This window comes from Mus musculus, chromosome 1, assembly GCF_000001635.26.
Source record: "Mus musculus strain C57BL/6J chromosome 1, GRCm38.p6 C57BL/6J".
In the NCBI taxonomy this organism is placed as follows: domain Eukaryota; kingdom Metazoa; phylum Chordata; class Mammalia; order Rodentia; family Muridae; genus Mus; species Mus musculus.
The window spans coordinates 181600618-181616471 of record NC_000067.6 but is presented as its reverse complement, the minus strand read 5'-3'; the positions used below and the strand labels follow the sequence as shown (position 1 = coordinate 181616471).

At 41.3% G+C, this 15854-nt stretch overlaps 1 protein-coding gene across 2 annotated transcripts in view; it reads right to left on the bottom strand.

Moving 5' to 3' along the window:
- Positions 1-15854, bottom strand: part of Dnah14 (dynein, axonemal, heavy chain 14) — a 238340-nt gene that overhangs the window by 198461 nt on the left and 24025 nt on the right. For both annotated transcript variants that reach the window (NM_001377039.1, XM_017314066.2), the window contains 6 exons: positions 15253-15391; positions 11538-11669; positions 10541-10791; positions 5888-5896; positions 975-1089; positions 374-638 (listed from right to left, as the gene is read on the bottom strand). In NM_001377039.1, the coding sequence (NP_001363968.1) occupies positions 374-638; positions 975-1089; positions 5888-5896; positions 10541-10791; positions 11538-11669; positions 15253-15391 (911 nt within the window). The remainder of the gene's footprint in view (positions 1-373; positions 639-974; positions 1090-5887; positions 5897-10540; positions 10792-11537; positions 11670-15252; positions 15392-15854) is intronic.

The window sequence follows — 15854 nt, the reverse complement described above, 5'->3', positions numbered from 1 at the left end:
CTGGAAGGGGAATTCCAGAATCATATCCCAGACTCTGATAGGACACCTGGAGCAGAGTCCCAGACTGTGTTCTTTTCCTTTCCTGTGGGCCTCACATACGCTAGGCACATATTCTACCACCAGGTGGCACTCCTGGGCTTTTAGCAGCCGTTCTAGGTGCCACTCATCCTGAAAATGAAAGCCCAGAAGGCCAGAGTGACAGTGTAAGTGGTTCACAGTGAATGATATTACCACTCGCATGTACCACAAGGTAGTTCGTGGTCTGTCATTGCTCCCCTTAGCAAGTATGCTAACGTGGCATAACTAACAAACATGGCATAATCCTAAATTTCTTTCCTTACTACCAGCTGCCACCCGCTGCCTCCGGCCTCACCTGAAAGGATGCGTTTCAGGAGGGTGCCAAACTTGCTCGGCTGGTTGTACTGGCTGAGCATGGCTTCACTTGAAGTTCTTTTTCGGTTCTCCAGTTCCTCCTCATCACACACCAGAGACTCTTCACAGTTCTCAGACTTCTGATTATTCCCTTCCAGGTCCTCTGGAGAGTCATTCATAGTGGGAAGTCTCAGACAGAGGCTGATCTCAAATATTGGAGCATAGGTTTTCTTCAAATCCATTGCCACACGATGACTGTTAAAAGTCTAAGGTAGCAAATGTGCCCACAAGGCAAGAACAACATACAATAGAACGGTTAACTGGTGGTGATAAAGGTTAGGTAGTATCATAAACTGTAACCATATTTACATGTCAAAAAAGATGAAATGTGAAATTAGTATTAGTGGGCAATTTGGAAGGCATTATTGCAACTTTTTACAATGGGAGAAGGTGGCACATATGTGCGCATGTGTATGTGTGTATGTTTGTGTATGCGCACATATGTGTGTGTGGCAAGAAATTGTTAACTGAATGTTTAACTCTGGAACTTGCTATTCATCTTGTATCGAAATTTATGTTAGTGGTTTTGAGGCGCACCTTACCTCTTTAACATCGGTGTCTAGTTTTGGTTGTGAGCTTTGAAAAGAAGGAGCAGTTAAACTTGAAAGAACAAATTCATCATCGTCTGATTCCTTCCTAGAAAAGATCTTCCTGTCTCTAGAATGAGAAATGGGAGGGAAATTTATTTTTGAAATCATTTATTTTACTATTTAATATGAAAATATATAAAGAATTCATATAACAGTAAGAAAGAGAGAAAGAGAGAAAGGAAGGAAGGAAGGAAGGAAAGAAGGAAAAGAGAGAGAGAGAGAGAGGAAGAAAAGAAGAAAGAGAACAAACAAAGTAAGTTAAAAAATGGAGAAAGGGCTGAGATGAGGCTCAGTCAGCAGTGTTCAGCTTGTAAGTGTGAAGACCTGCGTTTGAGCCATCAGAAAGCACATAACAGCCAGGCATGGCTACAACATATCTGCACTCTCAACGATGACACAAATAGGAGGGTGAAACAGACCCCTGGATGCTCGCAGGCCAGCTAACCTGGCCTACATGCTCAGATTTCTGGCCAGTAAAAGACCTTGTCACACATAAAAAGGGGCAAGGTACCTGAGGACAATTATCCAAGGTTGTCCTCTGACCTCTGACCATGGACCCTGACACACATCCACATCCACACCCAAACACAGGCATACAAATAGGGAATGAAAACAATTTTACTGGCCCTTTCTCCAAAGACATACAAGTGGATGATAAGTATAAGAAAAGATGCTTAAGGGCTGGAGAGATGGCTCAGCGATTAAGAGCATTGGCTGCTCTTCCAGATGTCCTGAGTTCAATTCCCAGCAACCAGATGGTGGCTCACAACCATCTGTAATGGGATCCAATGGCCTCTTCCAGTGTGTCTGAAGATGGCTAAAGTGTACTGAGATAAATAAAATAAATCTTAAAAAAAAGAAAAGAAAAGAAAAGATGCTTAAAAATCACTGACAATTAGGAAACCCAATCAAAATCACAAGAGATTACCTTGTGCTCACTGGACTGGATTTTTGTTGGTGAGGATATTAGAATCCCATACGTTCTTGCTACAGTCTAAACAGATATAGACATTGTTGTGGGAAACTGTAGAGAAGTTCCTCCAAATGTTAAATGTCAAATTCTATGATCCTGAAATTCTACGTATATACCTCAAAGATCTGAAATGAGCTACCCAATCAGTAGCTCCAATCTGGTGTGCACAGTTGTGCTCTAACCATAGTCCACAGGGGAGAAACCCAACAGGTCAATGGAGAACTACAAAGTACTGCCAACAGACCACAGAAAGGAAGTGAAATTTGGATACACACTTCAACATGGATGGTCCTTAAAGATATCCTAACATAGATACGCCAGACAAAGAGAGAGAGAGAGAGAGAGAGAGAGAGCGAGAGAGAGAGAGCAATAGCTATGATTCCAGATGTGCAAGGTACCTAGAATGGATAAATTCTTAGAAAGGTTGCCATGGCTGGAAGGGGAGGGTAGTGTGGAGGTTTTGCATATGAAGCCTGGGAAAAGGTTCTGGAAGTGTATGGTGGTGGTTGTGCAACACCACGGATGTAGGCAACGCCTCTGACCTCTTCTATGCTACACACATTTCAACCTCACGAAAACGGATCTCACTTTAGCAGGAAGAGAAATAGAATGGATAGCCTCATGGCAGTAAGTCTGAACCAGGGCAAGACTGAGTATGTTCTAGGGAATGTCTGTCAACACAGAGCCTCGGATTGAACCCAGAGCTCATTCACCCTCGCATGTGCCCACGATGAGCTACACCCTCTGCCCCTGGAGGAAGTGACTTGAACCACTGCAGTCAGAAAGATGGAAAACTCATAAACAAGCCCAAAAGGTAATTCCAGCCCGTGGAGGTTGATGGGAAATAGAGACAAGAACACCCAGACATGTTTGATCCTATCTAAAGAAGCAACAAGTTAGAAAACTGGACAGGAAAACCGGACAAAGGAAAAAGATCAGAACTACTGACAAAATAAAATTAACATAAGTATAAATGTAATCTAAGGTATGAAATCAAGCATATGAAACACCTTTACTTCTATCTCAAGAGATAGAAACTCTCTGGCTGGCTTAAAAATCAAAATCAAATCATGATTCTGAATTCCCTCAGAAAAACCTAACAGAAGAGTCGATTCCAACAGCCTCAGGACCTGCAGGAGACCACAAGCCACCAACATATGCTCTCCCTCGAAAAAGCCTGTGGGAGTGGAAGTCCAGCAGAGCTGGAGATCTTAGACACTAGCTCAGGACCTCACAATCACAATTTTTGGTGTATATTGGGAAACAGGAGAATTCAGGATGTGTTAAGAGATCTCAAATGTCTCCAACAAATTATCTGTCACTGGAGAATACCATCAACCACAGAAATGAGACCACCACACATACATGCACACACTACACACACACACACACACACACACACCACACCCACCTGCTCACCCCATATACCACATACACATACACCCACGCACACATACCACATATACACCAAATACCACACATGCACATTACATCATACACACACACAGCACACCACACACAGGCCACACCACACATACCACACACACACCCCACACCAAACACACTTCCCACCACCCCACATATCACAAACACATACACATATACCACACAACACCCACATACCCCACCTATCACAGACACACACACAAACATACCACACACACACATACCACCTACTCACCCTACATACCTCGGACACACACAGAGAGAGACACACACACACATCATACCATACACAGGCCACACACACTAACACCACATACATACACACCACACCAGCCCCACACAAACAAACACACACACATACACACACAATCTGAGACACATTAAAACCAGCCCTAAGAGGGAATTTTGTAGCTCCAAGTATCTACCTAGGAAAGAGAGAGAGAGAGAGAGAGAGAGAGAGAGAGAGAGTCAGATCCTGAGGATGGGTAGGGAGGAAGGCAGGAGTAGTCAGGCCAGAGGGACTGCAGAGAGCATAGTGTTCAAAGAGAGTCCATGGCTCTGACAGTGCATGCCTGCAACTGCAGCAGCAATGCAGGGGGACCACGAGTTTGAGGCCAGGTTAGGGTACACAGTGAGTTCAAATTAAATCTTGTAGCACACAGAGGGACCTTTTCTCAAAGTAATTTTAAAATAAGGAATAAACAGAACAAAGAGAAAGAAATAGTATTGAATCCTAAACTAACAACTAATGGGGCCCCTTCAAGCAATGGTATTAGGAAAGTAAAACATTTCAAGAGTTTCACACTCAATCATCTAGACTCTATATTAAGTGAAAATATCCTCCATTAGTGAAATGTACAGCTTTAAGTGCCTACACTGAAAACAATCAGAAAGCACAAACAAATGAGTTGCTTAATGATATAACTCAAAACTTTGGAAAAACAAGAACCAAACCCAGTCTCAATACACAGTAATAAATGATAAGAATCAGAGACAAAAGGAATAGAAACGAAGAAAACAACACAAAGAATCAACTAATATAAGAGCGGATTCTTCGCGAGGATAAAGGAGATTGATAGACTCTCGGCCCAACTAACTGAAACAAAGAGGGGACAAGGCAAATTAACAGAATCAGAAATAAACATGGAAATATAACAACAGACGCCAATAAAATTTAAAATGTTATAAGAGAAATCTTAAAAAAACAAACAAACCAAAAGCCCTGTACTACTCAATTAAACAAACAAAACAAAACAAAACAAACAAAGATAAAACCCTAAAAGCAATGAACAAATTTCTGAGTTTAGCCAAACCACCAAAATTAGATGAAGAGGAGGTAGGCAACTGGAAGAGATTCATAAGGACGAGAGACTGAAACAGAAAAAGGCAAAGTCCATGCTTTTTGCTGTGTTCTTGCAGTAGTCTATATATAATTTCCTTAATATATAAGCATAGTGACAATTAGCTACCTCATTTGATGGACCATAAACCCAGTAGTAGCAGATCTGGACCCTTCTGTCACCAGCCTGATTTTTTCAGCTGTGTGTGAAGGGGCGGGATGTGGCTGCATACCAATCATTATTAAAGTATAACTGGCTTGTACTGAAGTGGCCATGTTTTCACAGTGTGAGACTCATTTCACACACAGTGAATGAAGTTTGCCATGGTCCTTGAGTGGAGGCCACATGTTGTTCTTCGGTACCTGCTATAAAGAATGACCTATGTGTACATGGGCTGGTCCTTAAACTGAGGCCTTGCAAGACTAAGCCATCTGTGCTTTGTGGATGCAGAAGCTGAAGATAATGGATAGCAGCTGTGTGGCCATAGCTTAAAATGAAGTAGAAGATTAAGTCCCTCATGCGACTGAGGTACACTTTTAAAGCTAGCCTCTTGGTTGACCTGTATTTGGTGCCTATATCTTTGATGACTGTTTTTTGAGGTTGTTTTTGTTGTTGTTGTTGTTTTACATCCATTCTGAATGTAAAAAAAAATTCCTAAAGCAAAACAAACAAGAACAAATAAAATGACCCATTTAAAAAATGACTTTGGGATCTGAAAAGAGAATTCTCAGAAGAAAGAAAAATAGCTAATAAACATTTTTTTTAAAGTGTTCATAGTCCCTAGCAGCCAGGAAAATAAATCAAAACAACTTTGAGATTTCATCTTCCCCCAGTCAGAACGGAAAAGATCAACAAAACGTCTGGCAACACATGCTGGAGGGGGTGTGGGGGAAGGGAACCCTCATTCACTCTTGATGGGATTGCAAATTGGTCCAGTTACTCTGAGGGCCCGTGTGGAAAATTCTCAGAAAGCTGAAAACAAACCCACCAGATCTATGACCCAGCTATACCATTCTTCGGCATCCGCCCCAAGGGCTCAACATTTCCCTCCCCAGATGCTTGCTCTGTCATGGTCCCGGTTGCTCCAGCTAGGACACAGAAACAACCTAAATGTCCTTCAGCAAACGGGTAGTGAAAATGTAGTACATATACACTGTGGAATACTATTTAGCTGTGAGGAAAAAAATAAAACTTAAATTTTCAGGCAACTGGATGGACTAGAAAATATACTGAATGAGGTAACTTAGATCCAGAAACAAAAACAAGTCTTGCTTGTTCTATCTCATCTGCTGCATCAAGCTCTGAGACTTTAGACGGGAGGGAGCATACAGCCTGGAGTGAGTACAGAAACCAGGAAAGCAAAGGGGATTCAGTGTGTGGGAGAGCAATGGAGAGGGCAGCCACAGGGCAGAAGTGATTGGGAAGGTGAAATGGGGAAGATGTGGGGATTAATTAGAGTGTGGGGAGATAAACACATAAGGAGGGGGTAGATAACTGTGAGGACGTCTGGAAAAGCCATAAGGCATCATAGCATCATCTCTCTACCTAGGATAATACATACGTCTACATATACGTATACATATGTAGTTTAAATGAAGATTTCCAACCTTTTCTGATAAAGCTCCCTCTAAGAGTCACAAACCTTGTGACAAAAACTCCAACATCAGGCACAAGAGACTCCCTTTTGAGTTGTGGGTCAGGGTTGTTCAAGAGACTCTTAAAACATAGACTGTTTGTTGCCCTTGGCTGCCTCCCACAGGCAGAAGTTAAAGGTAAGTCCCTACTGATGACGGTAAATGAACTTTGCACTCAGGACCTAGAGGACCTGAGCTGGGACTGACCTGAAAGCCTCCTCTCCCAGGACTTTCTTTCATGGTACCCAGAGGGTACTCTCAAGAGAGGGAGGCAACCTACAGCCCTAACCACCTGGGATGCCTAGGAACCACAATAACCAGTGTGGCACACTAACCCTTCAAGTGTAGCCATAGCACACATACTGTGGTGGTGACCAGCAACTCACTAATTGAACCTAAGGCCTGCTCAACAAGAAACCATGCTTAGTCCTGGAAATCTAGCCAACTGCCTGGGGTTAGTGAAATCATGGGTCTTGGAGTTCAATCTACAACTCTGACTCTTCTCACTAATTCAATCCCTTACTGCATCCTAAATATTTCTCTTTATACTCAGAGATTAGTGTAGTTCTCACCTGTCATCAAAGACAATTCTCTTGCAACTGAAAGAGACCATTATGGAAAACCATAACCAATCAAGCTTCAGAGAACAAGAGAATATGCAGCGTCCAGTCCCAATGGATACATCAACAACACAAATCTAAGGCTCAGGGATTGTTGTGGACAAAAGGGTAGAAAAATCTTAAGAGCCAAAAGAACACAAAGTTTAGCTGTGAGACTGTGTCTCCTGGAAATGTCAGAGAGATGGGCCACGCCCATGAAGTCTCAGCTGCATGGCTACATAACCAAGACTAGAGTGGAAACATTAACGGACACATTAGCACAGAAGGAGGGAAGCTCTCAGGGTCTCAAAGAACTAAACAAACTAGACAAAAAACTAAGGGCACCGGGGTACACTGAGTCAGAGAGATGGCCTTCCCCGGGTCTTTCCGCAGTTGGTTGTCCAGTACCAAGTGGTCAGCCAATACACACAGGGAACATTATATGAACTGAGCAGGTTGTATTTATGTAGCTTGTTACACATACACATATCCCCCCCCAACAATTAAGGAAAAAGAGGTCAGGAGTTTGAAAGAGAGCAAGGGGTGCATCAGAGAGGCTGAAGGGAGGGAAGAGTAGGAGGAAGTGATGTAATTACAATTTTTTTAAAGTAAAAAAATTGCAAAAATATTTCCAATGGAGTCAATGCAATACCTATAAAATCAGTTTATTTTTCTTTTCAGAAGTACATATGGCATAGGGACTAATCCCTGTGTACTGTGTAAAAGTGTCACCTGTTAATAAAAATCTGATGGCGGCCAATAAGCTGGGGCAGGAATAGAAGGTGGGACACTCTGCAGAGAGCTAGAGAGAGCAAGAAAGTGAGAGAGTGAGAGAGCAAGAGAGAGGAGAGGAGAGTAGAAGAGAACAGAGAGATAAAGTGAGAGAGAGAGAGAGAGAGAAGGAGGGAGGGAGGGAGAGAGGGAGGGGAGGGGAGGGGAGAGGGAGAGAGGGAGGGAGATAAGGGCTCTGGGAACTAGTCAGGTAGGAGGATTCTCTACCCAAACTTGGAGGAAGTTGGACACACGAAACTGAGGAGAGGTAACCAGCCACGTGGCAGACAGACTAGTATAAACAGGCTAACTGAATTACAAACTAGTTGGAGAACAACCCTAGCTTAAGGCTAGGCATTTATTAATAAATAGTAACCTCCAAGTCATTATTCAGGAACTGGGGCAAGGGTGGAAAAGCCAACGGTTACAATATGGCCGAAACAATGCTGGGGAAAAAGAGCAGTGTTGGAAGTCTGACAATTTCCCCATACAAAGTAGAGTCATCAGGACAGTATGGTACCCACATAAAGGCAGGCACACAGAATCATCAAGACAATAATGACACCTGCATAAAGGCAGGCATACAGAAAAACGAAGAGAAGGAAGCCGAGACATAAGGCCACAGATTTAGTGCCGGCTGGATTGTCAACTGCTGAGAGAATTCAATGAAGAAACAAATGTTTTTCTTTTCAACATTAATGATGGGACAACTGAATGATTGTATATGCAAATGACCTTGGACCCCTGCCATACTCTCTATAAAGCTAATTCTCAATGTAGCAAGGATTTGGCTCAAAAGTTACATTATTAAGTATTTGACCATGCACTAGGCAGTCATTTCTGAGATATACAAAAACACAATCGAAGGGGACACAGAGTAGATTTCATAAAAATTAAAGTTCTCCCTCCTTCCTTCTTTCTCCTTCCTTCCTTCCTTCCTTCCTTCCTTCCTTCCTTCCTTCCTTCCTTCCTTCCTTCCTTCCTCCCTTCCTTCCTCCCTCTCTTCCTTTCTCTTTCTCCTAGGGTCTCATTCCCTTTTTGGCTAGCCTGGAACTCACTCTGCAGCCTTGGCCTGCTTTGGCTTCGTGACCCTCCTGGTTAGCCTTTGGAGTACTGAATACAGGGATGCACCTGCCATACCCAAGCTAAGATTTAGACCGCGTGTGCTGTAAAAAGCACCAGGAAGAAAGTGAAAGGAGGGGACCTGGAAGGCAGCATCCTTGGAAGCACTGGGACTGAGTGCCACACATTCTCTTGTCAGATTAACTTTCCCACAGCTAACAGCCCAGTGTGAGAAGGCAGATAGCCTGGTTTCAAAAGTGAAAGGTAAATTTGAACAGACCTTTCCCTATGGAAACCAAATAAATGGCCAACAAGCACATGAAAAAAAAAAAAACGTTCAGTGTCACTAGTTATTACTGAAATAGAAACGATTATTATTTAACTACAGATAGATACAGATTCAATGATGATAGCTACCAAGCACCAAGCATTTGTTCTGTGTTTATTCTTAACATGGTAACAGAGGTATCCACTCTATACATTAGGGAATTAAAGAATGTATTTAAACTTTGAAGGCTAAGTCACACAACTAGCTGGAGTCAAACATATTAGCCCTTATCCACTGGATGCACACAGTAAAAGTAGACTCACTAAACTGCTGCCTATGTATCCCTCTCAGACCATAACAGTGCACACAAGACCCATGTGCTTTAAAAATGCACTGCAAAACAATATGCTAAAATCACAAGGATGAGAAAATGTAGGAATGTCTACATAGAAATAACAGAATAATAAGGCAGTCATTTAAGAAATAAGAGGGTGCTTTTCATTTTTATAAGATGATTAGCTTTAGCAGTTTCTCTCTTTAATAAAAACTATGTTTACACATATTTAGTATACCCATACAGGGTGGGGAGAAAGGAAAAAGAGGAAGAAGAAAAGGGAGAGGGAGGGACAGAGACACAGAAGATTGATTTAGAAAAAAATAAAAACTTACACAATTATCACTAAGCAGTGTGCTCTTAAGTCCTATCACTGAGATTTTTTGACTTGGTAATGTAGAGAAGTAAGATAGACTACCCTTTCTTTCATAGTCTTCACAATTTTATGAATTGATGTTTTCAGACATCTAGTTATAATCATGAAACTTGGCTAAATTTTGATAGTTTGAACATAATTTCAACTTATAGTCCTTGCTTCACAACTTAATTACCAGTAGATTTTTGTTTTTAACAACATATCGGACACTTTGCAAGCGCTTTTTTCAGATGGAGGAAACATCCAGTAGATGCTTCTTGGAATTGATTAAAATTCCAATAGAAACTGTGGCTTCTCCCAGAACTGTTCTCGAATCTCTTGGAAGACCCAGTAAACCTGCACTGTCAGATTAACAAATGAAAATTTGAATTTTAGATCAGCACCAAATAAAATTTAATATAGGTACTTGGAACATACTTATGTACAAAGATTATTTGTTGCTTTTCTGAAATTCAAATTTCATTGAGCATTTTTCATTTTATACAGGAACAAAATCTGCTCAGGCAGAGCTTAACGAAAAAAAAAAAGAAGCTTTCTTCACTTCATGGACATCTTAAAGGTATTATTGATAATAAGATCTGCAAAAACAAGTATGTATTATCTGCTACATGGGAGAACTTCAAAGTCTAACTTCAATTCTTAGATGTTTTCTCCATAAACAGTGATATATTACAAGAATACAACATCCTATCATTTGTCAAAAATTGTCACTTACCTCATGAGACTTTCATTCTTTTTTTCCTTTGAAAATGGCATCCTAGCAGAACCAGTGAAGAGATCCAGAAGTTGGGTGAGGGCAGAGTTCATGAGCTGGCGAATGAGTTCTTGAAACAGGTAGTCAATCAGCTTTAAAAACCTCAGATTGGTTTCTAATAGATTTCGATACTGGGGCAGCTTAAAATGTGTTGTGTTGATTTCAGACGGTTTTGACTCAAAGTATTCCTTAACATTTTTCTTTTCTGCAACCTATAATTCACAAGGCAGTTGGGAAATGCCCTATGTTAACGCATTGCCCCGTGTCAGTTCAGATGATCTGCAGTCTGTGGCATCCTAACTAGCCTGGATGGCACAGAAAAACTTAATGTTATCATCAACTTTCATCAATATTTTACCCTTGCTTCCACATCTGACAAGAAGAGCCCGTTACATGTTCGGAAGCCAATTGAGGGTTCAGAATCTCAGAAGCAGATTGGTTTAGAAGTTGGACAGGAATGCAAAGGCAAGCAAGTGGCTCCATGGGCACACAGCGGGACCTTGAGTGGCTCACAGTTCCTGGCAGACACACTTCACTGTATTCATGAATTCCCTTTCTACAGTCCTTGGTGAGGTTTAACATCATCGAGATGTTTCTCCTGAGCTCTTCATCTTATGAACACTAAGACCTTTGCAACTAATCAGGTTCCCTTATTGTGTCAGCTCAGGATAGATAGGTTACAGAGATATTTGTAATTCATGCACTCACAGATACACATCTACAAATACATATGTACATTTGTTTTATACACACACACACACACACACACACACACACACACACACGTATATATTGCATCATGCCTGGAAAAGTTCATAGCAAATATAATACCAGTTGGCTGGCTACTTAACCACCTTAGACTCAACTGCCGATTTCCAATACTTATTTTTTTTCAGGAATGCGATTTGGAATAATCACTCAGTGCTCAGTGACAGGACAGATCTGATTGCAGACTTACCTTTAAGGCTGACTTCTTTATCTCTACAATTGCTTTACTCCTGATCTCCTCGAGTTGTGCCACCGCCTGGGTGGCTTGCTGTAACTGCTCTTCACAAAACTTTTCCAGAACGTGTGTTCGGGAAGTGTCCACCTAGTTAGATGGCAGTAAATGTCACATGTTTGAAAATGAAAAAGCCGTTACAAAGAGCAAGAGATAAGGCATACGATCACCTCTTCATGGCATGCAGAAGAGTAGAGCTCATAAATTCTTCTTTATATTTTTTATGCTTTACATACTATGGCTTCAATGTTACTCAAATTTAAATCCTCATAGATAAATTTAACTAAATCTTTATGTATTTTTGAGTCAGAGTCTCAACAATGCCTTCTTAGCTGGCCTAGAACTCACTCTTTAGACCAGGCTGGCCTCAGACTCATAGACACCTGCCGGCCTCTACCTCTCAAGTGCCAGGATTAAAGCCAGGCAGTACACCATGGTCACCATAACTAAATCTTAATAAAAGTGGAAAAATATATGTTATTCAAAACTACAGTTTAAGCTAAAACAACTAAAATTAACGTGGAGCAGAAGATTGCTATAGATTTTTTTAATTAGATATTTTCTTCATTTACATTTCAAGTGTTATCCCCAAAATCCACTATACCCTCCCCCTGCCCTGCTCCCCAAGCCACCCACTCTTGCTTCCTGGCCCTGGCATTCCCCTGTACTGGGGCATATGATCTTTGCAATACCAAGGGCCTTTAAATTATATTTTCTTAAAATTAAGAAAGTTAAGATATCACTATGAAACTTGGGATCACTCTAGTTCCAAAAATTACCTTTGCCTTTTAAATCTCAGCTATTTGTTAACTTAAACCCACGGACATGTTATACAGGATCAACCTGGGTTTGGAAGGTGGTTTGCTTCCACAAAGCCTGGGGAGCTAGGGTCGGAGTCGCAGCGCGCGCGCACACACACACACACACACACACACACACACACACACACACAAAGCCAGATTGGTGCTGCATATCCATAACCCTAGTGTTGGGGAAGCGTGAGAAAGTCTGGCCCTAGAACTTGCCAGCCAGCCAGTGGAGCCAATTAGTGAATGCCAACTTCAGTGAAAGACACTGCCTCAAATACTAAGGGGAACAACAGAGGATAGGTGACATCTGTCTTTGGCCTCCACACACACACACCCTCCCTGCCCTCATCCAGGATGACAAGGAATAACACAAACACAGGCAAGTTAGGAATTAAATAACTTCATGCATTATTAAGGATCCGTCAGGGAGAAATTTCCAGGAGCTACACAGCCGATTTTGTTGGTAATAGGTGTGTAACCGCTCGCGTGCATGGTATAAATCACCCTTCTTTCAATGCTTTCTTACTTTTTTACCCTGTGTTAATTCTCTCGCCACAGCATGCAAGACATGCAGGGCTGTAACTTTAGTTCTTTCAAAAGTCAATGTACCCTCTGGCTTTGTGTGTCCCCGTGACCCAAGCTGGAGTTATCACAGAGAAAGGAGCCTCCCTTGAGGAAAGGCCTCCAGAAGATCCAGCTGTAAGGCATTTTCTCAATTAGTGATCAAGGGTGGGAGGGCCCAATGCGAGTGGCGCCATCTTCTGAGCTGGTAGTCCTGGGTTCTATAAGAAAGCAAGTTGAGCAAGCCAGGGGAAGCAAGCCAATAGGTAACATCCCTCCATGGCCTCTGCATCAGCTCCTGCTTCCTGACCTGCTTGAGTTCCAGTCCTGACTTCCTTGGTGATGAACAGCAGTGTGGATGTGTAAGCTGAATCAACCCTTTCCTCCCCAACTTGCTGCTTGGTCATGATGTCTGTGCAGGAATAGAAACCCTGACTAAGATAGTCTACTCCTAAATTTGAAACAATCTGAAGTCTCTGCCTTATTCTGTGAACATGGACAAACCATGATCTCTTTCAGTTCTGCCATTTGAAAGTAAAATTTTGGAAGGTTCTTGGTGCTCAGAGGAAAGCTCATAGGATCAGATGTGTCCAGGACACCCTAATGTCCCTTCTCTGTCATTGTAGCACTGCTACCCAATGGCATCTTAGGCACAGGCACACAGGTTTCTTGGACTGCTTGGCTGTCCTGCTCATAATTCCCTCTTTCCTTCCTCCCTTCCTAATCTTCTTTTCCTCCTCTCTTTTCCTCCTCTTTCTTCTCCTCCTCTTCTTTTGTTTTGTTTGTTTGTTTGGTTGGTTGGTTTTTTGTTTTTGTTTGTTTGTTTGTTTGTTTTGAGATAGGTCTTATTATGTATCTCTGGCTGGTCTTGAACTCACAGAGACCTGTCTGCTTCTGCCTCCCAGGTACTTGGATTAAAGGTGTGAACCACCATACCTGGCCCCCTATCCACCATTTAAAACTTTTATTATTCAGCTCATTCATAAGACAACGTAAAAGCAGCATTTCTTCCTACACAAGAACATATAAGGATGATTCTCCCTCATCAGTCTCTGAGATGAACTGAATTTGATACTTTTGAAATAATCCTTAGCCAGTCATGGGAGCAGTCTCATGCTCTTAGCACTGGAAAAGCTAAGGCAGGAGGATTATAAATTAGAGGCCTGTCTGGACCCCATCTCAAGCTTAGGCCAAATGATGTACACAGAAAGATCCTGTCCCATAAAACTAAAAGAAAAAGAAAAGGGAAACACTGATACTAATATCCTCAATGTCAATACATAAAATATGACCAGGTGGTGGCGGAGGCTGAGGTAGGAGGATCTCTGAGTTCTAGGCCAGTCTGATGTACAGAGCATATTCCAGGACAGCCAGGGCTACACTGAGAAACCCTGTATCAAAAAAAAAAAATACAAAAAACAAACCAAACTAAACCAACCAAACAAAAACAAAATATGTTCTATATTTAGGAATTAATTTATCCTCCTGAATTTTCATTCGCTCAAAGAATATTGAATAATTACTATATAACTTTGATTCTAAACTTATGTTGATTTAAGTATTATGTTAGGTATTGATCTTATTACATGTGTATATTCAACACAAACACTTTTTTGAGATTACCAAGCTCCTGACTTGCCCAATCCCATCACATTTCTCTTTCTTGATGTAGAGGGCTACTTCACCTTCCAGAATCTCCCTATGTACTAGGACAGTGACATAAAATCTGCTAGAATCCTGTTTAACTCTATATGGAACACTTAAGGCTTATAGTTCTATGTGTTTCATATTTTTCAAAAAAGTTTACAATAAGCTAATCAAATCAGGTCGCTAATAAGCTCATCTTTCCTAAAATCCTGGAACAGGAACATTCATTCATTAAACCAAGACCTCTGAATTGCATCTTGTGATGAATTATTGACATGGAATACCAAGGGATGAGACTATTCTAACCACCATGTGTTAGAAGCTATTAATTAGAAGTAACTTTGTACTTTAGAGAGACATATGACAATGGCTTCTGTCACTTCCAGAATTCTGTCACATTGGCCCGAATTTCTAAGAAATGTTAACTCCTACAACTGACCGCCATGTTCTCCATGTTCTTCACCGCTGCTTATCACTCCATCCACAGAGACTCACTTATGGATCTAGAAATTGCTCCTTTTATCCAAAAGTCTCTCTCTCTCTCTCTCTCTCTCTCTCTCTCTCTCTCTCTCTCTCTGTGTGTGTGTGTGTGTGTGTGTGTAGCCTTCCCAGACTCTGTGTACCTGTACTGGTTTATAGGGACTTCATCTACTCACCTTGATAAGGCAGATGGTGGACGAATTGTCTTTATTTTTCTTTTTGAGAGTGAGGGCATCTTCACAGAGTCCTCTCACATAAAGCAAAGAAGTTTGAAATAACTCATCAGCACAAAAAAGATGGTTGTACAGGTATGATCTGAAAGGTGAAGAGGTCCACAGACTTAGCTCTCATTCCAAATGAATAAAACAGATGGTATCATGCCACCGAGTCCCAAGACTTTTGATGTATCAAGTGGTGTTATGAAAAATTAATTATATGTACCTCAACTTAGTAAATTTTTAAGGTATATTTTTGCTTTCTTGTATTATTTTATGTGCATTTGGTGTTTTGTCTATATGTATGTCCATGTGAGGGTATTGGATCAATTGTGAGCTGCCATGTGGCTGCTGGAAACTGAATCCCAGACAAATCTAAATAATTTTCTCCAAGTAACAAGAGGAATGTTCACTAGATAAGGGACAACTTTGATAATAATCCTTGAAAACGTCGGTCTGTATCCTAAAGTAAAGGAGGGCTTTTTTCTTCTTTCTGATCCTCTTTTTCTATGTATCATGATAGCAACAGTAGGACAAACTACAGCCAGCACTGATGGAAATAG